Below are 26217 nucleotides of genomic sequence, written 5' to 3'. Positions count from 1 at the left end.
GTTTCACAAAACAAGACAAAGTTTCCAAACCATACACCGTGATTCCATTGGTAGTTTCATTAAGTGTCTGTGTCTGTGGCAGATGTGCCAGTCAGGTGGTTGCCTGGGAGACAGTCTGCTTCCCAGGGTGGTATACAAAGTCAAATTGCAAACTGCTTATTAGTTCTTGGTTGTAAAATTACCACGAGCCTTTCAGGAAATGAGATAGTGGACGCTGAGTCCTGAAGTTTGGAATTAGTAAACATCATCTTATATATGGCCTTTAAGTAAGGGGCATTTGAAAATAAAATTAAACACGTTTGGCCGGGCATGGTGGCTCATGCCTATAATCCCAGCACATTGGGAGGCCAAGGCAGGTGAATTGCCTGTTGCCTGAGCTCACAGGTTCAAGACTAGCCTAAGCAAGAGTGAGACCCTGTCTCTAAAAATAGTCAGGTGTTGTGGCAGAGCCTGTAGTCCCAGCTACTCGGGAGGCTGAGACAAGAGAATTGCTTGACCCCAAGAGATTGAGGTTGCTGTGAGCTATGACGCCATGACACTCTACTGAGGAGGACAAAGTGAGATTCTGTCTCAAAAAAAAAAAAAGTAAACATGTTTGAGATAGCATTAAGTAATTAATCTAGGAACTGTTACTTTTGGATTATAACTTTAAGTATTTATTTATTTATTTGAGACAGAGTCTCATGGTGTCACCCTCAGTAGAGTGCTGTAGTGTCACAGCTCACAGCAACCTCAAACTCTTGGGCTTAAGCCATTCTCTTGCCTCAGCCTCCCAAGTAACTGGGAATACATGCACCCGCCACAATGTCCAGCTGTTTTTTTGTTGCAATTATCATTGTTGTTTAGCAGGCCCACCGGCCAACTCTGGTGTATGTAGCTGGAACTGTAACCACTGAGCTACAGGCTCCAAGCCAGCTTTAAGTATATAGACAAAACTTCAATGAAAACTCTAAATTTCCCATGGCCAGAGGAAGGAAATATCTTTCTGCCTATCAAACTACCCTGACTCTCCATGTCCTTGTTCTGCTCTGACGTTTGAAACACATTCTACTGGGTTTATAAGATAGAAGTGAGATCTGGAGATAGAAATTGTCCTGTAGAGATAGACTTTAAATGAGATGCTTTTCTTATCTTCCAAAGCAGAGGGGTCTAGCCTATAACACTTGAGAAGAAATCAAACAAAAGAAAATAGTAGCTTTGGAAATTGCTTCCTGGAAGGCCTGTCTTTCTTCTTCTCCCCGGAAGTCATCCTACTTCAGGGATTGTAAGTTCTGCATGGCAGAACAAGGTGTTAGAAAAAACAACATCATCTCATAGAAACAATGTTGTTAGAAAAAACAACATTGTAAAGTTAAAATTAAAAATCAAGTATGTATATCCGTTACAGAATGTAACAATGTGACAAATCCTTGTAGATCATCCCTTAAGATGTAAAAATCACTATTCCTTAATAAGAACTTTATTCAAATAAAAAGTTCCAAATGCCCTCTGGAGGACTTTATTACTTCTTTTTGACATATACTTTATTTCTCCCTCATTGTAATATTACTCTGGTTTGAAACTGCAGAACCTTTTTTTTCCTTAGTGCCAATTAAATGTCACTGACAATACCTTAAGAAATAGCTTAAATTTGTTCAGAAGAGCATGATCTATCAGGTGGCAGTGTGCATAGTGGCCAGCTCCTGGACTCTTTGTGGAGTAGCGGTAGGAGTTAGACATATCACAACGATGGCTCTTGCAAAGCCATTGTATTCATTTACTCATTTAGTCAAGCAATAATTCATTTATTTCAACAAACATTTATTGAGCGCTAATTTTTGCGAGGTCCTGTGCTCTGTGCTAGGAATGTAATGGTACAGAAGGTTGTTTCTGGCTTCTTGCAACTTATATTCTACTGGGTTAGTTACACAGTTTAAAAAGTCAGGTTATTACCTAATTCATTTATTCAGTAGATATTAAAAAAAACAAACTTGTGACTGCCAGACACTGTCTCAGTCTCTAGGGATAGGGCGGTGAATAAAGATGATGCAGTCCTCATTCCAGTGGAGCTAGACATTAACAGTATACAAATAAACAGAGGATTTATTTTCAGACTCTGCCAAGAGTCATAAAATTTCTCAACTAAATACCAGCAAACCAAATATAGTAGCATGCTAAAAGGACTGTGCACCATGACCAAGTGGCATTTATCTCAGCATTCAGGTTTGGTTAAACATCTGAAAATCATTTAATATGATACACCATATCAGTAGACAAAGGACAGATACCACATGAGGATCTTAATACACATCAAAAGTGTATTTGACAAAATCTAACACCACTTGGTGATAAAAACACTTAAAACTTAGAAGGAAATTTCCTCAATCTAATAAAGTACATCTATTAAAAACCCCACAACTTAATGGTTGAAAGACTGAACGCTTTCATAAGACAAGGATTCCCACCACTTGTATTCAATATTGTACTGAAGGTAGTAGGCAATTAAGCAAGAAAAAGAAATAAAAGGCATCCAGATTAGAAAAGAAGAAATAATACTATATTTGCAGATGACATCTTGTTATGAAAACATTCAAAGGAGTCCACAAAAAAGATGTTACAGTTCAGCAGTGTTGCAAGATATAAGATGGGTATGCAAAAGTCAATTGTATTTCTGTATATTATCAATGAACAATCTGAAAATAAAATTAAGAAAATTCCATTTGTAGTAACATGAAAGAGAATAAAATAGGAACAAATTTAATAGAAGAATAAAAGTTAGACTCTGGACACTATAGAACAAAGTTGATAAAATTTGAAGAAGACTTGTATTAGTAGAATTTCATGTTTGCATATTAGGCAGTTTAATATTATTAAAATGGCAGTGTTCCCCAAATTCACTTACAGATTTAGCCCAATTCCTGTCAAATCCAGACTTTTTTTTTTTTTTTTTTTGCAGAAATTGACAATCTGATCCTAAAATTTGTATGGAAGTTCAACAGATCCAAAAAAAAAAAAAAATCCAACTATTCAAAGGTCTTACAAGAATAGAGTTGGAAGACTCATGCTTCCTGATTTCAAAACTTATTACAAAACCATGGTAATCAAGACAACGTATTCAAGGTGCTAGGAGAGACCTATGGATCAATGGAATAGAACTGAGAGAGGACAAATAAGCTCTCATGTTTGTAGTTAATTGATTATTAACAAGGATGCTAAGCTAAGTTAATGGGGAAGAACAATCTTTTCTACAAATAGTGATGGTACAGCTGCTAGATATCTCCCTGCAAAAGACTGAGGTTGGATCTCTTCATAACATGTCAAAAAATTAACTCAGAACAGATCATAGACTTAAATGTATATTGAGGAATATATACATTTTATGTATATACATATACATAAATATATATGTATATGTATACATTTATACATACATATATGTATATATATGTATACATTTATATATACATATATAAAAGTTTAAAATATTTACAAGGAGGCGTGGCACCTGTAGCATAGTGGTTACAATGCCAGCAACATACCCTGAGGGTGCTGAATTCAAACCCAACGTGGCCCAGCTAAACAACAATGACAACTGCAACAAAAAATAGCTGGGCATTCTGGTGGGCACCTGTAGTCCCAGCTTAAGCCCAAGAGTTTGAGGTTGCTGTGAGCTGTGACACTATGGCACTCTACCGAGGGTGACATAGTAAGACTCTGTCTCAAAAAAAAAAATTTTTTTTAGAAGGAAATCCAGGAGTAAATCTTTAAGACCCTGGATTATGCATAGCCTTCTGAGATATGACACTAAAACAGTGGTTCTCAACCTTCTTAATGCTGCAACTCTTTAATACAATTCCTCATGTTGTGGTGACCCCCAACCATAAAATTATTTTTGTTGCTACTTCATAACTGTAGTTTTGCTACTGTTATGAATCATAATGTAAATATCTGATATGCAGGACAGTCTTAGGTGACCCCTGTGAAAGGGTTGTTAGACCCCCAAAGGGGTCGCAACCCACAGGTTGAGAACCACTGCACTAAAAGCACAACCAGAGAAAATAGGTGAATTGGACTTCATTAAAATAAACATAGGGCTCTGTGCCTGTGGCTCAAGTGGCTAAGGCGCCAGCCGCTTACATCTGAGCTGGCGGGTTTGAATCCAGGCTGGGCCTGCCAAACGACAGCTGCAACCAAAAAATAGCAGGGTGTCGTGGCAGGCACCTGTAGTCCCAGCTACTTGGGAGGCAGAGGCAGGAGAATTCTTTGAGCCCAGGAGTTGGAGGTTGCTGTGAGCTATGATGTCATAGCACTCTACCCAGGGCAACCGCTTGAGACTCTGTCTCAAAAAAAAAAAAAAAAAAAAGAAAGAAAAAAGCACAAAGAATGGGAAAAAATATTTGCAAAGCAAATACCTGATAAGGTGGCTCACTCCTATAATCCTATCCACTCTGGGAGGGTGAGGCCTGGGTAGATTGCTTTATCTCAGGAGTTCAAGACCAGCCTTAGCAAGAATGAGACCCCATCTCTACTAAAAATGGAAAAATTAGCCCAGCCTTGTGTCAGGTACCTATAGTTCCTGACATGTCCTTCAGCTACTTAGGAGGCTGAGGCAGGAGGATAGTTTGAACCCAGGAGTTTGAGGTTGCTGTGACCTCGGCTAATGCCATGACACTCTTGCCTGGGTAACAGAATGAGAGACTGTCTCCAAAAAAAAAAAGAAAGAAAGGATAGGGAAGGGAAGGGAAGGAAGAAAGGAAGGCAAGAAAGAAAACCTGATAAAGGTATTAAGAATATATAAAGAATTCTCACAAGTCAATAGTAAAAAGACAAATAGCCCAATGTAAAAGTAGGAACAAGATTGGAAAAGAAATTTCTTCAAAGAAGATACTCTAATGGCTACTAAGCACGTGAAAAGATGCTCAAAGTCATTAGTCATCAGAGAAATGAAAATTAAAACTACAGACAGATAATAATAAGTATTAATGGGGATGAGGAGAAATTAGAACCCTCATTTGCTACTAGTGGAAATATACAATACAGATGCTGTGGAACACAGCCTAGAGGGCCCTAAAAATGTTAAACTAGAGTTTCCTTATGACTTAGCAGTTTCACTCATAGCTTTATAATGAAAGGAAATAAAATATATATTTGCATAACCTCTTGTACAGGATTATTCGTAATAGCCCCAAAGTAGAAACAACTCAAATGTTCATCAGCTAATAAATAGAAAAGAAAATGTGCTATATCTATATACAATGGAATATTACTCAGTTGTAAAAAGGGTATTGTTCCTTCATTGTACAACATGAAGGAACCTTGAAAACGTTAAGCTAAGTGAAAGAAGCCAGTCATAAAAAAACCCCGCACTGCATGATTCTATCTATATGAAATGCCCAGAACAGGAAAAAAAAATATATATATGTCCTCAGATGATTAGATTAGTGGTTGCCTAGGACTGGGAGATTTGGGATTAAATGAGAAGTAAATGCTAATGTGTATGATATTTCTTTGGGGGATGACAAAAATGTTCTAAAATTGATTATGATGATAATTGTCCAAACCTGTGAGTATACTGAAAACCACTGAGTTATATACTTTAAATGGGTGAACTGTATGGTATATTACACATATACCTTGCTAATGATGTTACATAAAAAATACTAAGTGAAAGTTTGCAGAACAATATACATTATGTGAACATATTCTTATAAAGTAAGTTCTTAATAAAACATTCTATTCTTGAAAATTAGCACAATTTGTGAAGCAGTAGAAAAGAGGAAACCAGAATACTTTTGTGTATTCTTCCTTGACATCATAACTTTCATTATGCATTAGCAAGCAGGTCTATATACAATGGTAAAAAAATTAGCAGAAATTGGTACTACCTCATTAATAAAATAACAATAGCATTAAAAGTGTGCTTTGTATATACCAACACTGTGATAAATTCATAACATGCATTTGGTCACTTGTTTTTCTTTCTTTCTTTTTTTGAGACAGAGTCTCACTATGTCACCTTTGGTAGAGTGCCCTAGAGTCACACTCACAGCAACCTCAAAGTCTTGGGCTCAAGCGGATTCTCTTGCCTCAGCCTCCCAAGTACCTGGGACTACAGGCACCCGTCACAACGCCCGGCTACTTTTTAGAGACGGAGTCTCGCTCTTTCTTGGGCTGGTCTCAACTCCTGAGCTCAGGCAATCCGCCTTGGCCTCCCAGAGTGCTAGGGTTACAGGCGTGAGCCACCACGCTGGGGACCTGTTTTGCACAACACTCTGAGGATGACCCTGTATTTTCTACCACTCTCCTCTTGCTTTCTAATTTCCAACATACCAAAGTTTACATCTATAAAATTATAGTATTTGTCAGAATATAAAAAATACATAACTCCTTTTGTTGTTAGCAGTAAAATGCTTAAACTCATTAGTTGAAGTGGTTTTTATATGATCCTGTTTAGTAAGAGTATAATGATAAATCCATCTATATATGTTTAATATTTTAAGTTTAAATAAAGCATTTTCTATTTATTTTAATTGATCTCAAATTTGAAGAGAAAATACTTTTTAAATAGTTGGGGGTTTTGTTTAATGTGATATTAAATTTGAAAGACAAATCATTGGCAAAGGTAATGTTTATCGTCTTTTTTTCCCATTGTAAATACAGACTAGCTATGTTGAAAATCTTATCCATAAATGCTAACCTTAGTAATATTTATTTGTTTTTAGTATTATGTGCCAAGAACCTTGCAAAGAAAGACTTCTTCAGTAAGTAAACACTCATTTTTGCTCTTACAATATTAATGCTATTCATGTATTTCTGAAATTTTAAGCATTTTAAAAAATATTAGGTATGTTCTCCTTAAAGTCCTGCCCTTTACTGAATAAGTCCGTGGTTTGACAAACTTTACTTTCCAGTTGACTATTAACACTGGAACTCCTTAGGTCAAGGGCACAGCATTTATAAATCATACCCCAAGCCTGTCTCTCCCATGCCCCATTCTAGCCACCCTTTGTTTTCTCTGCCTGTTCACACAATAGGATGTTGCTTTCTGCTGGGTAAAGTACTCTCAGCTCAAATGCAAATGGGATACTTTTCTGTCAAATAGCTAGGTTTTCTGTAAAGTTGTTAATTAAATTTTACAAATTAAATCACATTTTGAAAGCTCTGTAATTAAAGGAATTGCAAAAATAAATAGAGAATCCTTTTCTAAAGGAAAGAATGAATCACTCTTTAACTGTAAGAAATTTACCTGTAGGTGCCTGCAGCATGAAATTATTCTAACACTTCTTGATCTTCACAAGAATGCTGCACAGCTCTTAACTGGTATTGTTCGCACTTTAAAGATGAAGAAAATGTAGGCTCTAACAAGGTTTTCTCCAAACAGCTAGGAAACTCCAGCAGGGTGGCTCACACCCAGGTCTGTCTCGAAAACCATTACCCTTGCCACCTTCTGATCTAATAAACCTGTCCAACACATACTCTATCATTTAGGGACTTACCAAATTAAGACCTGATGAATAAGATAGATAAAGATCAGCAAATAAAATTTATGGGCATTATTATTTTTTAGAAAATACAAATGCAATTAATTTCTCATACCTTTTCTTCCATTTTGTTACCCTACTTAGTGATCATCAGAAATGGAAATTTGAATTTAAGCCTGTTTTTATAGTTTTCTTTTTGATCCTCGAAAAATCTGAGAGTAGAGGCACATTAAGTTTTCTCTCTCAGAAAGATAAACAGAAATGACTTATGTTGCTGAAATTTGTTGTATATGTTGTTATATGTTGTATATGCTGTTATATGTTGAAACTTTCCTTAAACTAGAGAATAAAATGTCCAAAGGTAATCTTCTTTACAAATTAGATGATTTTGGAGTTCCCAGTAGCCTGAAAGACCGTGTTCTGTGTCATGTTGATAGATCTGTAGTCTCATCTAGGTGTGACTGTCCTCTCTCCTCTAGGACTCCCTGACCCCTTTGCAAAGATTGTTGTGGATGGGTCTGGACAGTGCCACTCAACCGACACTGTGAAAAACACATTGGACCCAAAGTGGAACCAGCACTATGATCTGTGAGTTGAACATTCTATAGGCTGTTTGGGGAATGGCAGAAAAGTGGGTGTCTAGTTTTAAGGGAAACATTTAAGGGAAAAAAGAACTACTATTTTTTGATAACAAAAGTGGATGACCAAATGAATACATTTTAGAACTCACATACATGGAAGTTCTTGTGTTGGCATTTTAGATTTTTATGGTTGGTTCTGTAATTGTGATCCTCAAACTTTTCAATTTCCTGGCCATTTTAGCAGAAAACAGACCATAGTTCACATAACCTTCATGCTACTGTTGTTTAGTAAAACCATAAGCCTACTGATAGTTTTTGCCTTAAAAAATGCTTTATTTCTGCTTCCCCCCCCTTAACCTTAATTGTCATTAATTGTCCTCATATCAAAATTGAGTATATAGGATTTTGGGCAAGACATGATTGCAAGAGGGACGTTACCTAACAATTGCAATCAGTGTAACCTGGCTTATTGTACCCTCAATGAATCCCCAACAATTAAAAAAAAAAAAAAAGATTAAAAAAAATGCTTTATTATGATTACATATTTCTGTTGACTTTTGAGATTTTTGCTTTTTAGCACAAGTATATTTCCTGCAAGAGAAAATACAATTTTACATGATCAAATATATATAAGATATCAATTTCTTTTCTTTTCTTTTTTCTTTCTACTCGGTAGAGTGCCCTGGCGTCATAGCTTACAGCAACCTCAAACTCTGGGGCTCAAGCAATTCTCTTGCCTCAGCCTCCCAAGTAGCTGGGACTATAGGCACCTGCCACAGCACCCAGCTATTTTTACAGACAGGGTGTCACTCTTGCTCAGGCCGGTCTCAAACTCCTGAGCTCAGGCCGTCCACCCACCTCGGCCTCCCAGAGTGCTAGGATTACAGGTGTGAGCCACAACACCTGGCCTCAGACAATTTCTTATATTCATTCAAAACATGTACTGTGCATTGAAGACTACTATTTTATGTGCATATGTTTTCACATTCCTGCTAAGAAATTTTCATGAAAATAATGCCAAAAAGTTGTGGGTTAACACAAATTATAGTTAACACAAATTATAGTTAGCACAAATTATACTGTTTACGGATAGGGTTTTTGAGGTTCTACAAATGGCTTGTAAAGTGGTTGTTCTTGTCCTAAAGTTCCCTTCCCTCTGTGGTTGACTTGCATTGTATTAAGAATAAAAGGATTTAATGTCCTAGAATATTTTTGTGTACTTTGAATGGATCTGTGGGTTTATATGAGGTTGGACAATTAAGTTTGCGAACTCATTCTAGAAAAAGTGCTACATACCTTATTGGTGAATACCACTATGTTCACCTTTAAAGTACCCCCATAGTCATATAATGACCATAGTGATATTCAGCAACGAGGTATGTAGCACTTTTTTCTAGAATGAGTTTGTGAACTTACTTGTCACACTTTCATACAACAATAGCTCTGATGGCCATTCTAGAAAAAGAGTTCCAAAATTGCTTGAAGGATGGACTAGGCACTGATGTCAGTGCATATCTTCCCAAGGGGACTACCTTGAAGGTGACTGTAGTAATGTTCGGCAGTGAGGTATGTAGCAGTTTTTATAGGTTGAGTTCACGAACTTAATTGACCTCATAAGTAGTCCCTTTTTGCAAACTACTATTCTACATTAAACCTTATTGGTGGGAACTTATGAATCATATGTCATTATCTTATGGAACTATTACAGTATAGTAAATCTCTATTATGAGATTATTATTATCAGATGGTTATCTACATGCTGTTCACATAACTGGTTGTAGTTCTTTTTCCTAGCCCACTGAAATTAGTACATGTATGCTTATTGAATGCCTGTTACATGTGGAATATAGAGCCAACAACATTATTTTATAAGGCTTCTTAATTAAATAAAATGTCAGTGATATATCATAACTCAGAAATACAAAATGAGTTTGCATGTTCTTTCCAGGTATGTTGGGAAAACTGATTCTATAACCATCAGTGTGTGGAACCACAAGAAAATTCACAAGAAACAGGGAGCCGGTTTTCTGGGCTGCGTGCGGTTACTTTCCAATGCCATCAGCAGATTAAAAGATACTGGATGTAAGACCCAAACATTTTTTTCTGCCTTTTAATGCAAATGAAGAAAGCTTATGAGGCATCTTTTTTTTTTTTTGAATGCTGAATACAGAATTCCTTCCTTCCTCCCTAGTTAACATTCTTTGGGTTAAGTTCTGAATTGTTTGTTTGCAGACCAGCGTTTGGATCTATGCAAACTAAATGCCTCAGATACTGATGCAGTTCGTGGCCAAATAGTGGGTAAGAACTTTCTCATCTGTATAAAGAGACGCTTTTACAGAACTTAATATTCAGCTCTTCATTGCTGAGAAAACACACGAGCACTGACAGTGCTGACATACTTCAAAGGATAAACCACATTCAGGGGCCATCTCTTCAACATTAAAAAAATTTTTGTCTTATGTACCTTTTATTATTTTATTTATTTATTTTTAAATTTATTTTTATTTATTTATTCATTTGTTTTGAGACAGAATTTCACTTTGTTGCCAGAATGTCGTAGCATCACAGCTCCCAGCAACCTCAAACTCTTGGGTTCTAGCGATTCTCTGGCCTCAGCCTCCCAAGTAGCTGGGACTATAGGCGCTTTATTATTTTATTTAATTTCCTAATTTCCTTCATCTAGTCACTTAAAATAGAGTAAAAATGACTTGAGATTTTTAGGGTTATAATTTTAAATGTAATTTTAATTATCACATTGATGGTCAATGACTTTGTCCTTGTATTATCCAAGGGTAGATGATAAGAATGGTGGCCACATATACAAGAGTTGGGGAAATAATTTCTTCTGGAAAACCCACCATATAGGTAAAAAGCAAAGATGATTTGCAAAGAGGTCCATGTCATATGACTTGTGGAGTCAAAGGCTTACAGTATTTAGAATGAAAAATTAAAATATGGTAACGTACAGAGTGTTGGTTAGAGGCAATCTTTCAGAAGTGATTTATCTATTAAACAGCTCATCCTATTACCTACCCATTTTTATAAGTATTTTAGTATAACTTGAATGTTGACTGTATAAATTGCAAGGAATCAAAGAAAACAGTGTCCTGGCAATTCACTGTGGAATAATTTTATGACTCCAAATCTTTTAGGTATTGTCTTATGTAGACTCAAACCGAGACAAATGAACAGTGGATATTCATTCTGGGCACAATAATAATGAGAAAGTTCTCACTTAATACTTTCCTGCTTGTGATTTCTTCTTTTTCTTTGTGGAGGGATGTGCCAGGGGAGAAAGCCAACTGAAAACAACTTTGTAAATGTCTTATTCATAGTGGAGATAGATAAAAAATATTTAGATTCATCTAGACTTTGTAGATACTAAAAGGTTCCCTATGTCCTTATTAAATCTAAGTAAAAATTTTCTTTAAAAATGAGGTCCCTGAGAGGGACTGAGTATTAAATTATTATTTTTATGGAGACCATGAGAAATGCACCCTTTTCTGCTCCTGGTTTCCAAAGAGTGTGCCAAGTGGTATGTGGTGGGAAGCAGCTACTGGGGTAAGATGCTTCATATTTGAAGGTGGAGGAGTCTATGTGTGTGTGTTTGTACATATACTTCTTCATTCTTAGGATATCATTCATAAATTAGAATTTACAATGAATCACTGTATTATAATTGTATAAAACACTACTGGAGTTTAACGCAAGTCATTCTTCTGTTTTAGTAAGTTTACAGACTCGAGACAGAATAGGCACTGGAGGCCCAGTGGTGGACTGCAGAGGACTGTTAGAAAATGAAGGGTATGTAAAACTGTGTGATGCATGCTGAGTTGTCTGCTGCCTTAGCCTCTGATCATTATGACTGGGCAGTGGGTTTTGGGAGGGGTTCGTTGTGCTAGTTTCTCAGTCTCACGTAGATATTTTATAATTTTCAATCTAAGAGAGTTTTTAAAAGGTATTTGCTATTAAGGTAAATTGTCTTCAAAACTGCTCAGAGTTAAAGACTGATGTTTGGAAAGTGCTTGTTTAAGGCATCATGGTATTTTATATAACCAATAGTTCCATTATAGAGTAAAATAACAAGGGAAGTGGACTATTTGGATTTGATTTTAAATCAAGAAAAATGAAGCCTCATTTCATGAGTTCCTTATACTACAAGGCTAGTTTTTCCAGTCATTCTGCTGTATCCCGGGGTGGCCTTGATGATGCTTTAAGTATGGCTCCCTGTGGCCGCCTCTTTCTCTTGAAAGAGTTTCTCTTTCCTTTTGAATGAGACTTGATGAATTTCACAAAACCAAGCCCTTGGAACACTCTAAATTGTTAAAGAAAAGCAAAATGGGCATGTGCCATGTTCGCTAGGTCTCTGAGTGCTGGGCTGGTAGTGTCATGCCTGTTTGCCCTTCTCCCTGTCAGAACTGTGTATGAGGACTCAGGGCCGGGAAGGCCGCTCAGCTGCTTCATGGAGGAACCAGCCCCTTACACAGACAGTACCGGTGCTGCTGCTGGTGGAGGGATTTGTAGGTTCGTGGAGTCCCCAAGTCAAGATCAAAGACTTCAGGCACAGCGACTTCGAAATCCTGAGGTGCGAGGTTCATTACAGACACCTCAGAACCGACCACATGGCCACCAGTCCCCTGAACTGCCAGAAGGCTATGGTGAGAGAATTAACCCTGTCATGGCCAGTGTCACCTGCACTGTTTCAGAGACCTTTTATTTTTTGAACTTTTGTTAGTTATTAGCATGTGGCATAAATGTTGATGTGTGGGTGGCTATGCCATTTGATGGTTGTGACAGTGTAAAGGTAGCTGGAAAAAGATGGCGATAAATCTTGCTGTTCATGAGTTTTCAGCAAGTGCTCCCAGTTTAGAAATCATTTAAAAATCTTAGGCAAATGAATACCAAAGAGCACGATGATGCCAAGTAGGCTGGATGACGGTATTTGCAGTCTCTGGAAAGGATAGTATGAGGTGCTAGTGAGAGTGGTCATTTGACAACCTCAGAGAGAAGAATTGCAATCAAAGGGGAATATGAGTTAGATATGGCAGATAATACAATAAGAGTCTGGAGAATTAGTTGCAAACTCTCTTAGGAAATGAATTTATCTAATTGTATCCCCTCATTTCTTGTGCAGAACAAAGAACAACAGTACAGGGGCAAGTTTACTTTTTGCACACACAGACTGGAGTTAGCACATGGCACGACCCCAGGATACCAAGGTAGGTTTTCCAAAGTGTACACCATCAAAGCTGGTTTTCCAGCAGTTGACTTGAAAAGCCAATACCCTTCAAGATATGTTGCTCTCATTTTAAATTAAAAATATTGATGAATGGGCCAGGCATAGTGGCTCATGCCTATAATCCTAGCACTCTCTAGGAGGATGAGGCAGGTGGATTGTTTGAGCTCAGGAGTTTGAGACCAGCCTGAGAAAAAGCAAGACCCCATCTCTGCTACAAATAGTAAAACTAGCCAGGTGTTATAGCGGGCGTCTGTAGTCCTAGCTACTTGGGAGGCTAAAGCAAAGAGGATCACTTGAGCCCAAGAGTTTGAGGTTGCTGTGAGCTATGATGCCAGGGCACTCTACCTAGGGCAACCGAGTGAGACTCTGACTCAAAAAAACAAAAACAATTGATGAATGAAATGATACGTTGTCTGGGATTCGCTTCAGAGAAGTTGGGGTGGGGGGGAATAGGGATATGTTTGAAACAGGATTGACCAGGAATTTATAATTATTGAAGTTAGCAATTCGTTACGGTCTCTCTCTAGTTTTTTATGTGCTTAAAATTTTCCATAGTAAAAAGTTTAAAAAGGAAATATAAAGACTCTATTACCCTTTCTCTCTTCTACTTTACTGTCCCTATTGCCTCAGTCCCTTGGGGACCCTTCCTGGGGGAGATGAAGCTTTTCTATACGAATTTCTTCTACAAGGCCATACATCTGAGCCCAGGTCAGAGAGACCCCCACCCCACCCTGTAACAGAGTTAAGTTTCTTTTTTGCTTTGCTTTGCTTTTTTCTTTTAGAATAGCATTACTACCTAATAAGATTTTTAGTAATGCTCATTTCCTTTTGATTCATAATTTGTTTCATCTGAGAATAAGCTTCCTGTCTTTGATTTTCCAAGTCTATGTTAAAATTATGATTTAGTATCTATAATTAGAATGGAACTATTACCTGCAAATGAATGAGGTGTCTCTTTAGTACTTACTGTATGAAATGGCAGGCTTTTGTGTTAATTAGAAAAGCATCTTGGTCAGTAATGCTGTGCTCTCATCTGACTGGATTATATTGAAATAATTCATCAAGAGCTTAGAATTTAAAATACTTGCTTAATAAAAAGCCAACTTGAAAATGAGAATGCCTGATCCTGATGCAACTGCTTAGAATTGTCGAGTTTTGAATGCATTTTATGCATTCCCTCTCAGCCTTGAAAAACTTCGTGCCATCTGGGAGCTTTTCAATGAAGAAACCTTTTTGACCTTGAGCATTTATTAATTTGTGAGTTCAAATAGTTTTCTGACAGCACAAAGATATTTCCTACTATTTGGGCCCTCTGTCATATAAAAAATGGTGTTCCTCAGGTAGACCCTGTTCCTTAACATGGTTATAAGCTCTGAAAGCTCCATTTTTACCTGTCAGATGTGGCTGCTATTTGCAGCAGAGGCCTGGTCTAAGTGGGGGTTTGGCGTAAGTAGCATCATGACTGTCCACGTTGGCAGAATGGGGACACAGACACTTTGCTAAGAAACCTCTGTGGCTCCTATTGGTGAATTTTTGGTCTTATTCCTCCATACCCAGTTGGACAAACGTTTCTGTATCTTCCATTTCGGTAGAGACCTTAACAGTGTGAATTGTGATGAACTTGGACCACTGCCACCAGGTTGGGAAGTCAGAAGCACAGTTTCTGGAAGAATATATTTTGTAGATCATAATAACCGAACTACCCAGTTTACAGATCCGAGGTTACACCACATCATGAAGTAAGCCTTAAAGAAACATTTTATTGACTTCTTTGGTTTTTCGTACTAATATTTTTCTTAACATATCTACTGCACTGTTTGTTGAATAATAAGCATCGGCCAAATAATGGTAAATATTTGGTGGGCAATTGCATATTTGAAACTCTTAAATTAGCCCTGAAGAGTACTAAAGCCATATTCTGTTGCCACTCTTTTCTTACTTACAACCTAATAAATGTCACCAAAATGACAGGATTAGGCAGTTAGTCATTCAAGAGGCTTCCTTTAATGCTTCCTCAGGCAGCACTCTAATGACATGTGTGGCCCTTAGATTGAGAAGCAGAGAAGCAAGGTTTTTGCTTGGTGCCTATGCCACATGCTCTGGGAGGGCGAGTCATTGAGACTGCTGCTTGCTGGAAGCTTTCCATGAGCCTGTCATTATTGGTAACTTAGAACTGGGAATTGTCTGGGGTCTCATACTAAGTGTTTCAGGTTTGTTGTGTTCTCAGAACAAAATGTCCCACATAGCTCTCATAACTTATCATTCTGTGCGGCATTAGTGACATATGCCACTTTGGCACTCTACTAGTCCTTGTCCTTTTATTTTACTGAAATTTAGCTCCTATTGAGTGGGCTTAGAAATCACTTTGTGACAAAAATGAAGGGTGGTTATCATGAGATGTCACTCCAGCTGTTTGCTCCTGGGCGTGTTGCCTCTCTCTGCTGTTATCTCCTTTTACATTTCCCCCATTAACTCCATTCTAACTACGAGATGCATCTAATGATGTGTACGTGATAGATGTATGATAAATGACATCAATTTCTCTTTGTAGTAATACCATACAAGACAGGTGGTTTACTTGGAATTATGATATTGCCTTTATTGTACCCTAGACCTATATTTTGGCTGATGGTGGCTATCAGTAATTTTTCCACAGCTAGGGACATATTTATGTCATCAGGGAAACAAATTGTACCAGAAGTTGTGTACAGCGAACTTTCCCCCAGTTCCTGATGTGTGGGCATTGTTCACAGCTGCCCAGCAATGGCTTTTGAAATGATTTTATGCTTCTCTTCTCAAGTCACCAGTGCCAACTCAAGGAGCCCAGCCAGCCGCTGCCCCTGCCTAGCGAAGGCTCTCTGGAAGATGAGGAACTTCCTGCCCAGAGATACGAACGAGATTTAGTCCAGAAACTAAAGGTCCTCAGACATGAATTATCACTTCAGCAGCCCCAAGCTGGACATTGCCGCATTGAAGTATCCAGAGAAGAAATATTTGAGGTATAGAATCTAGTGCCTCTGACAGTCAGGCATAGACTGTTCAGTCCTGTTAAGAAACAAGTGAGGCAATTCAGCCAAAAGCTTCACTTCATAAGAGAACGCCTTTGTCTAAAAGGGGGTACTTCAGATGAACTGGTCTGTGGGTGATTTCTGCATTTCAGTGAGCAGAAATTGATTTTGTTACTAAGTTAAATGCAGGGTTTAGTGGGACCAAAGCCTGGGTAGAGAAAAGAGAGAGAGCTATAATCCCTCCTTTGGTGAGAGTTTAAACACTAGATAACTTTTGAGGCAAGAATCGAGAGGTTCATACAGAAACTGGTACTAAATAATAGTGGGAACCCACTTACCTGCGTCACACAGGTTACATATTCCTGCAGTCTGCACCTTTCCCTCAGACCAAGTAATCCCCTTCCTGTCTCCTTGCGTGGTAGCTGTCCCCAACCTTTTTGGCCCCAGGGTCCAGTTTGATGGAAGACAGTTTTTCCCCAGACCTGAGTGGGGTAGGGGTTAGTTTCAGGATGATTCAAGTGTATTACATTTCCACCTCCATTCATTAGGCATTAGATTTTCATAAGGAACACAGCCTAGATCCCTCACATGCATAGTTTACAGCATTATGAGAATCTAATGCCACTCCTGATCTGACAGAAGGTAGAGTTCAAACAGTAACACAAGCTGCTGGAAACACAGATGAGGCTTTGCTCACTAGCCTGCCACTCTATTCCTGCTTTGCAACCCGGTTCCTATCAGGCCATGGACTTGTACCATTCCATGGCCCAGGGTTTGGGGACTGGAGTATAATGGCACTCCTCAGAGCAGCACAGTGGCTGGTGGCCACCCTGCCATCTCCCAGGAGAACAGGAATAGTAGGTGGCTCTGGGAGAGCTCTACCCTTATGCTGCTCCCCTGTAGGAGCAGGTCCCTAAACATACTAAGTCCCTTGGCTTAGGAAAGATGATCATAAGTTATAACCTCTACTGTGTTTGGGCAAATCCTATTCTTCTTTGTGGAGACATTGGTAGAAATGATCACCTGAGATGGGGCAAGACGTGAGCACAGACTCTTACTGGGCTGTGGCTACAGAGGGAGCACTGGGAGGCCATGTGCTTTCTCCCCAGCAAGGGCTGGGCCTGAGTGTTGGACAAGTGGATCAGCTGCTATGCCCAGTTTTACCCACTAAGCAGTCTTTACTTGTTGCCATAGAAAAGAGCTGACTTACTGACATTTTGCTGCCAGATCATTTCTCTATCCCCCCTCAAGATGCTAGAGTTTGAATTTCATTAAATTTAAATCATGAAAAAAAATTCTTAAGTGCATTATCATGCAAACATCTATAGACATTTAGCTATTTCCACTTAAAGTGCTGAATCTGAGGGAATATTAAGCTGGCTACATTTTCCATCTTTGGGTAAGGTGTTTTATGTTTTTCTTAAAACCCCGTTTTGCTTTTTGACTCAGTAGGAAATGATATAAAAACAGGCTCAGAATTTTTTAATATTCAGACTCTGATGTCATCTTCATTTTGATTAAATTACACAAATCGTTTATAGGGCACACTGAAATTTATGTAGAGAAAGTCAACTCTAGTGAGATTTGTCCTTAAGTCCTTAGTGATTGTACTGAAGATGGAGATAATACGTTTTGTTTAAGTGTATTGTCACCTGGCACTGTGTGTTTCTGAAGGAGAACTGTGCGAGGAAAGAGGGTGGAATATCCAGATGAAGCAGCCAAATAGAAATTCAGAATATGAATCTGGTAAAACTCGGATGGGAATGAGTACTCATGTTTAATTAGACTCCATTATCAATAAGCTTTAAACTTTTTATACCTTGAAGAATAAGAAATGTCCTCTCTGAAGCTATAATTTTGATACATAGGAGTCTTACCGCCAGATAATGAAGATGCGACCAAAAGACTTGAAAAAGCGACTAATGGTGAAATTTCGTGGAGAAGAAGGTTTGGATTATGGTGGAGTGGCAAGGTGAGGTCCTGATTTATTTAGCTTTTCTGCTGTGGGGATTTCAGCGTAACTGTAAAAGTCTTTTCCAAGAAAAAAGTCATCACTGAGCACAACTGGTCAAGGCCAGCGCTGGCTTAACCTTGGAATGGGGAGGCCTCAAGTCCTGGCTTTAGCCAGCTTTCCAAGGATAAGAATTCCTTCTCTTGCTTACATCTTCCATAACCTCTCAGAATATACATGATCATCACCATTAATGACTTCTTGTAAAGACAGAATTAACTTTTACACTAAGCCCCTTCTTCGTCCGTCATGTCTGAACCTGAAACATGAAGGACTTGCCACTGAAATTATTCTGAAATTAATATAGGAGGTAGCTTTGCTTTCCTCATTAGAGATTTTCTGTAGGGAAGTGGGCAGCAGGATAGGAGGGCAATTTACACTTGTGTCAAAGGAATTTTGTAAAGTAAAAATTTGAAATTTTAGTCGAACTAATTCAACCAAATGATATTTAAAAAAAAAAACAGAATAGAATACAATAATGAAAAGCCACTATTTCCCATCTTTCCTTTTTTTCACCTTTGAGACAAATGTTTTCTTATCTCTTCTAGCTGTTTCTTATAATAGGTATCTTTATATCATTCAATTTATCAAATTCAAATTATTATCTTATGATTTAATGATTTATGCTCATAGACACAAAATAGGCTAGATTTAATTAATATTCTCTGCTCCAATTTAGTAATATCAGTCTTTTTAGTTTTTTGGTTGTTTGTAATTATGTAATGTGCTTTCACCTTTTTTTTTTTGTTTTTTTTTTTTATTATTATTAAATCACAGCTGTGTACATTAATGTGATCATGGGGCACCATACACTGGTTTTATAAACCATTTGACCTATTTTCATCACACTGGTTAACATAGCCTTCCTGGCATTTTCTTATTTATTGTGCTAAGACATTTATATTCTACATTTACTAAGTTTCACATGTACCCTTGTAAGATGCACCGTAGGTGTAATCCTACCAATCACCCTCCTTCTGCCCATCCTCCCCCCTCCCTCCCCTCCCTCTCCCTCTTTCCCATATTCTTAGGTTATAACTGGGTTATAGCTTTCATATGAAAGCCATAAATTAGTTTCATAGTAGGGCTGAATACATTGGATACTTTTTCTTCCATTCTTGAGATACTTTAGTAAGAAGAATATGTTCCAGCTCCATCCATGTAAACATGAAAGAGGTAAAGTCTCCATCTTTCTTTAAGGCTGCATAATATTCCATGGTATACATATACCACAATTTATTAATCCATTCATGGATCGATGGGCACTTGGGCTTTTTCCATGACTTAGCAATTATGAATTAGGCTGCAATAAACATTGTGGTACAAATATATTTGTTATAATGTGATTTTTGGTCTTCTGGGTATATACCTAGTAGAGGAATTACAGGATTGAATGGCAGATCTATTTTTAGATCTCTAAGTGTTCTCCAAACATCTTTCCAAAAGGAATGCATTAATTTGCATTCCCACCAGCAGTGTAGAAGTGCTCCCTTTTCTCCACATCCACGCCAACATCTCTGGTCTTGGGATTTTGTGATATGGGCTAATCTTACTGGAGTTAGATGATATCTCAAAGTAGTTTTGATTTGCATTTCTCTGATGATTAAAAATGATGAGCATTTTTTCATATGTCTATAGGCCATGCACCTGTCTTCTTCAGAGAAGTTTCTCTTCAAGTCCCTTGCCCAGCCTGCGATGGGATCACTTGTTCTTTTCTTGCTTATACATTTGAGTTCTCTGTGGATTCTGGTTATTAAACCTTTGTTGGAGACATAACCTGCATATATCATCTCCCATTCTGAGGGCTGTTTGCTTGCTTTACTTACTGTGTTCTTGTCTGTGCAGAAGCTTTTTAGTTTGATCAGGTCCCAGTAGTGTATTTTTGAAGCTGCTTCAATTGCCTGGGGGGTCCTCCTCATAAAATACTCACCCAGGCCGATTTATTCAAGGGTTTTACCTGCACTCTTCTAGTATTTTTATAGTTTCATGTCATAAGTTTAAATCTTTAATCCATTGAGTCTATCTTAGTTAATGGTGAAAGGTGTGGGTCCAGTTTCAGTCTTCTACAGGTTGCCAGCCAGTTCACCCAGCACCATTTGCTAAATACAGAATCTTTCCTCCACTGAATGTTTTTAATTGGTTTGTCAAAGATCAAATAATGGTAAGTAGCTGGGTTCATCTCTTGGTTCTCTATTCTGTTCCATACATCTACCTCCCTGTTTTTGTGCCAGTACCATGCTGTTTTGATCATTATCGATTTACAGTATAGTCTGAGGTCTTGTAGAGTGATTCCTCCTGCTTTGTTTTTATTTTTGAGTAATGTCTTGGCTATTCGAGGTTTTTTCTGATTCCATATAAAACGAAGTATTATTTTTTCAAGATCTTTAAAGTATGACAGTGGAGCTTTAATAGGGATTGCATTAAAATTGTATATTGCTTTGGGTAATATGGACATTTTAACAATGTTGATTCTTCCCAGCCATGAGCCTGGTATGTTTTTCCATTTATTAACATTTTCAGCTATTTCTTTTCTTAGAGTTTCATAGTTCTCTTTATAGAGATCTTTCACGTCCTTTGTTAGATAAACTCCCAAATATTTCATCTTCTTTGGCACTACTGTGAATGGAATAGAGTCCTTAACTATTTTTTCAGCTTGACAACTGTTGGTATATATAAAGGCTACTGATTTATGAATGTTAATTTTGTCACCTGAGATGCTGCTGTATTCCTTGATCACTTCTAAGAGTTTTGTAGTAGAATCCCTGGTGTTTTCCAGACATACAATCATATCATGTGCAAAGAGCGAGCCATATAGGGTATCTGACCCTATATGGATACCCTTGATCGCCTTTTCTTTCCTAATTGCGATGGTTAAAACTTCCATTGCAATGTTAAAGAGCAGTGGAGACAATGGGCAGGCTTGTCTGGTTCCTGACCTGTGTGGAAATGATTTCAATTTAACTCCATTCAATACGATATTGGCTGTGGGTTTGCTGTAGATGGCCTCTATTAGTTTAAGAAATATCCCTTCTATACTAATTTTCTTAAGTGTTCTGATCAGGAAGGGATGCTGGATATTATCAAAAGCTTTTTCTGCATCAATTGAGAGAATCATATGGTCTTTGTTTTTTAATTTGTTTATGTGCTGATTATATTTATAGATTTATGTATATTGAACCAGTCTTGAGACCCTGGGATAAAACCAACTTGGTCGTGATGTATAATTTGTTTGATGTGTTGCTGGATTCTGTTTGTTAGGATCTTGTTGCATATTTTTGCATCTATATTCATTAGTGATATTGGTCTATAATTTTCTTTTCTTGTTGGGTCTTTTCCTGGTTTGGGGATCAGGGTGATGTTTGCTTTATAGAACATGTTGGGTAGTCTTCCTTCTTTTTCTATATTTTGGAACAGGTTCAGTAATATAGGTACTAGTTCTTCTTTAAAGGTTTGGTAGAATTCTGATGTGAAGCCATCTGGTCCCGGGCTTTTCTTTTTAGGGAGATTTTGTATGGTTGATGCTATTTCAGAACTTGATATAGCCCTGTTCAACATTTCCACTTGATTCTGGCTAAGTCTTGGAAGGTGACGTGCTTCCAAGTATTGGTCAATTTCCTTCAGATTTTCGTATTTCTTTCTTTTCTTTCTTTCTTTTTTTTTTTTTTTGTGATTCTCTTGCCTCCGCCTCCCAAGCAGCTGGGACTACAGGTGCCCCCTACAATGCCCGACTATTTTTTGTTGCAGTTTGGCTGGGGCTGGGTTTGAATCCGTCCCCCTTGGAATATGGGGCCAGCGCCCTACCCACTGACCCATAGGCCCCACCCTTCTTTTTTTTTGTTTTTTTTTATCATGACACAGAGAAGAAGAAACTTTTATTTTGCTATTTTAGGGCACAATTTAACAATTTTTAAAAATTTTCAGATTAATATAAGGTCATAAACAATTAGGTTAAATAATTTGTGTTTGTTAGGTAAAGTCCCTATTGTAGTTGTGCCTCTCACCCAGGAGGTGTGCCTTGAACCTGCACGCTGAGCACACAATCTTTTTTTTTTTTTTTTTTTATTGTTGGGGATTCATTGAGGGAACAATAAGCCAGGTTACACTGATTGCAATTGTTAGGCAAAGTCCCTCTTGCAGTCATGTCGCAATCTTTTTTTTTTATATTAATGTGAAATTTTATTTGTTTTTGCTTTTTTTATTGTTAAATAATAGCTGTGTACATTAGTGCAATCAAGGGGTACAATGTGCTGGTTTCATATACAATCTGAAATATTCTCATCAAACTGTTCAACATAGCCTTCATGGCATTTTCTTAGTTATTGTATGTAGACATTTGTATTCTGCCTTTAGTAAGTTTCGCCTGTACCCATTCTAAGATGCACCGTAGGTGTGGCCCCACCCATTACCCTCCCTCCCCCCTAACCTCTCCCATCCCTTCCCCTTCCTTGGCCTTTTCCTCATAGTCTTGTGCTATAGTTGGGTTATAGCCTTCATGTGAAAGCTATAATTTAGCTTCATAGTAGGGCTGAGTACATTGGATACTTTTTCTTCCATTCCTGAGATACCACCAGCTCCATCCATGTAAACATGAAAGAGGTAAAGTCTCCATCTTTCTTTAAGGCTGCATAATATTCCATGGTACACATGTACCACAATTTGCTAGTCTATTTGTGGGTTGATGGGCACCTGGGCTTCTTCCATGACTTAGCAATTATAAATTGGGCTGCAATAAACATTCTGGTACAGATGTCTTTGTTATATTGTGATTATTGGTCTTGTGGGTATAAACTAGTAAAGGAATTATAGGATCGAATGGCAGGTCTATTTTTAGATCTCTAAGTATTCTCCAAACATCCTTCCAGAAGGAACGTATTAGTGTGCATTCCCACCAGCAGTGTAGAAGTGTGCCCTTTTCTCTACATCCATGCCGACAGCTATGGTTTGGGGATTTTGTTATGTGGGCTACTCTTACTGGGGTTGGGTGATATCTCAAAGTAGTTTTGATTTGCATTTCTCTGATGATTAAGGATGATGACCTTTTTTTCATGTGTTTGTAGATCGTGTGTCTGTCTTCTTTAGAGAAGTTTCTCTTCAAGTCCCTTGCCCACCCTGAGATGGGGTCACGTGTTCTTTTCTTGCTAATATGTTTGAGTTCTCTGTGGATTCTGGTTATTAGACCTTTATCAGAGGTATAACCTGCAAATATTTTCTCCCATTCTGAGGGCTGTCTGCTTGCTTTACTTACTGTGTTCTTGGCTGTGCAGAAGGTTTTTAGTTTGATCAGGTCCCAGTAGTGTATTTTTTTTTTTTTTGTAGAGACAGAGTCTCACTGTACCGCCCTCGGGTAGAGTGCCGTGGCGTCACACGGCTCACAGCAACCTCCAACTCCTGGGCTTAAGCGATTCTCTTGCCTCAGCCTCCGGAGTAGCTGGGACTACAGGCGCCTGGAACAACGCCTGGCTATTTTTTGGTTGCAGTTTGGCCGGGGCTGGGTTTGAACCCGCCACCCTCGGCATATGGGGCCGGCGCCCTACTCACTGAGCCACAGGCACCGCCCTCCAGTAGTGTATTTTTGATACTGCTTCAATTGCCTGGGGGGTCCTCCTCATAAAATATTCACCCAGGCCGATTCCTTCAAGAGTTTTCCCTGCGCTTTCTTCAAGTATTTTTATAGCTTCATGTCTTAAGTTTAAATCTTTTATCCAGTGAGAGTCTATCTTAGTTAATGGTGAAAGGTGTGGGTCCAGTTTCAATCTTCTACAGGTTGCCAGCCAGTTCACCCAGCACCATTTGTTAAATAGGGAATCTTTTCCCCACTGAATGTTTTTAGTTGGCTTGTCAAAGATCAAATGATGGTAAGTAGCTAGATTCATCTCTTGGTTCTCTGTTCTGTTCTAGACTTCTACTTCTCTTTTTTGTGCCAATACCATACTGTTTTGATCACTATCAATTTATAGTACAGTCTCAGGTCTGGTAGCGTGATTCCTCTTGCTATGTTTTTATTGCTGAGTAATGTTTTGACTATTCAAAGTTTTTTCTGACTCCATATAAAACGAAGTATTATTTTTCAAGATCTTAAAACATGACAATGGAGCTTTAATAGAAAATGCATTGAAATTATATATTGCTTTGGGTAGTATAGCCATTTTAACAATGTTGATTCTTCCCAGCCATGAGCATGATATGTTTTTCTATTTGTTGACATCTTCAGTTATTTCTTTTCTTAAAGTTTCATAGTTCTCTTTGTAGAGATCTTTCATGTCCTTTGTTAGGTATACTCCCAAATATTTCATCTTCTTTGGCACTACTGTGAATGGAATGGAGTCCTTGACTGTTTTTTTGGCTTGGTTATTTTTGGTATACATAAAGGCTACAGATTTATGGGTGTTGATTTTGTAGCCTGAGACATTGCTGTATTCCTTGATCACTTCTAAAAGTTTTGTAGTAGAATCCCTAGTGTTTCCCAGATATATGATCATATCATCTGCGAAGAATGAAAGTTTGATCTCTTCTGACCCTATGTGGATACCTTTGATCGCCTTTTCTTCCCTATTTGCAATGGCTAAAACTTCCATTACAATGTTAAAGAGCAATGGAGACAATGGGCAACCTTGCCTGGCTCCTGATCTAAGTGGAAATGATTTCAGTCTAACTCCATTCAATACGATATTGGCTGTGGGTTTGTTGTAGATGGCCTCTATTAGTTTAAGAAATGTCCCTTCTATACCAATTTTCTTAAGTGTTCTGATCATGAAGGGATGCTGGATATAATCAAAAGCTTTTTCTGCATCAATTGAAAGAATTATATGGTCCTTATTTTTTAGTTTGTTTATGTGCTGAATTACATTTATAGATTTACGTATATTGAACCAGCTTTGAGACCCTGGGATAAAGCCCACTTGGTCGTGGTGTATAATTTTTTTGATGTGTTGCTGGATTCTGTTTGTTAGGATCTTATTGAGTATTTTTGTATCAATATTCATTAGTGATGTTCATCTATAATTTTCTTTCCTTGTTGGGTCTTTCCCTGGTTTGGGGATCAAGGTGATGTTTGCTTCATAGAATGTGTTGGGTGATATTCCTTCTTTTATAATACAGTTTAGTAATATAGGTACTAGTTCTTCTTTGAAGGTTTGGTAGAATTCTGGAAGACGTTTAGTAATATAGGTACTAGTTCTTCTTTAAAGGTTTGGTAGAATTCTGACGTAAAGCCATCTGGTCCTGGGCTTTTCTTTTGAGGGAGATTTTGTATAGTAGATGCTATTTCAGAACTTGATATAGGCCTGTTCAACATTTCCACTTCGTTCTGGCTAAGTCTTGGTAGGTGGCATACTTCCAGGTATTGGTCGATTTCTTTCAGATTTTCATATTTCTGAGAGTAGAGCTTGTTGTAGTATTTGTTAAGGATTTTTTTAATTTCTGAGGGGTCTGTTGTTATTTCATCGTTACCATTTCTGATTGATGCAATTAGAGATTTTACTCTTTTTTTCCTGGTTAGGTTGGCCAAAGGTTTATCTGTTTTACTGATCTTTTCATAAAACCAACTTTTGGATTTATTGATCTGTTGTATAATTCTTTTGTTTTCAATTTCATTTAATTCTGCTCTGATTTTTGGTTTCTGATAATTTGTGTCTTCATTGTTATTTTGTTCCAAAAATTTGGCAGTTTCCTTCCTAATCTCATCTCTGACCCAGCTATCATTCAGCATAAGATTATTTAACTTCCATGTTTTTGTGTGAGTATGCAGATTCCTGTTGTTACTGAGTTCAACTTTTTGTCCATGGTGGTCCAAACAGATGCAAGGACTAATTTCTATTCCTTTAAATTTACTTAGTTATACTTGTGACCTAAGATGTGATTGATTTTTGAGTATGTTCTGTGGGCTGATGATAAGTATGTTATTCAGTTTTGTTGGGAT

At 37.8% G+C, this 26217-nt stretch overlaps 1 protein-coding gene across 6 annotated transcripts in view; it reads left to right on the top strand.

The window, feature by feature from the left end:
• Positions 1-26217, top strand: part of SMURF1 (SMAD specific E3 ubiquitin protein ligase 1) — a 135465-nt gene that overhangs the window by 87930 nt on the left and 21318 nt on the right. For 4 of the 6 annotated variants that reach the window (XM_053556207.1, XM_053556208.1, XM_053556212.1 and 1 more), the window contains 11 exons: positions 6702-6740; positions 7940-8048; positions 9990-10123; positions 10274-10339; positions 11770-11845; positions 12458-12699; positions 13176-13260; positions 13911-13988; positions 14873-15019; positions 16081-16279; positions 18157-18260. In XM_053556207.1, the coding sequence (XP_053412182.1) occupies positions 6702-6740; positions 7940-8048; positions 9990-10123; positions 10274-10339; positions 11770-11845; positions 12458-12699; positions 13176-13260; positions 13911-13988; positions 14873-15019; positions 16081-16279; positions 18157-18260 (1279 nt within the window). The remainder of the gene's footprint in view (positions 1-6701; positions 6741-7939; positions 8049-9989; positions 10124-10273; positions 10340-11769; positions 11846-12457; positions 12700-13175; positions 13261-13910; positions 13989-14872; positions 15020-16080; positions 16280-18156; positions 18261-26217) is intronic. The other 2 variants (XM_053556210.1, XM_053556209.1) reach the window with 1 other exon arrangement.

Source organism: Nycticebus coucang, chromosome 12 (genome assembly GCF_027406575.1).
Source record: "Nycticebus coucang isolate mNycCou1 chromosome 12, mNycCou1.pri, whole genome shotgun sequence".
NCBI lineage: Eukaryota > Metazoa > Chordata > Mammalia > Primates > Lorisidae > Nycticebus > Nycticebus coucang.
Note: the sequence above shows the minus strand (reverse complement) of the source record. Positions and strands in the feature narration are given on the sequence as shown.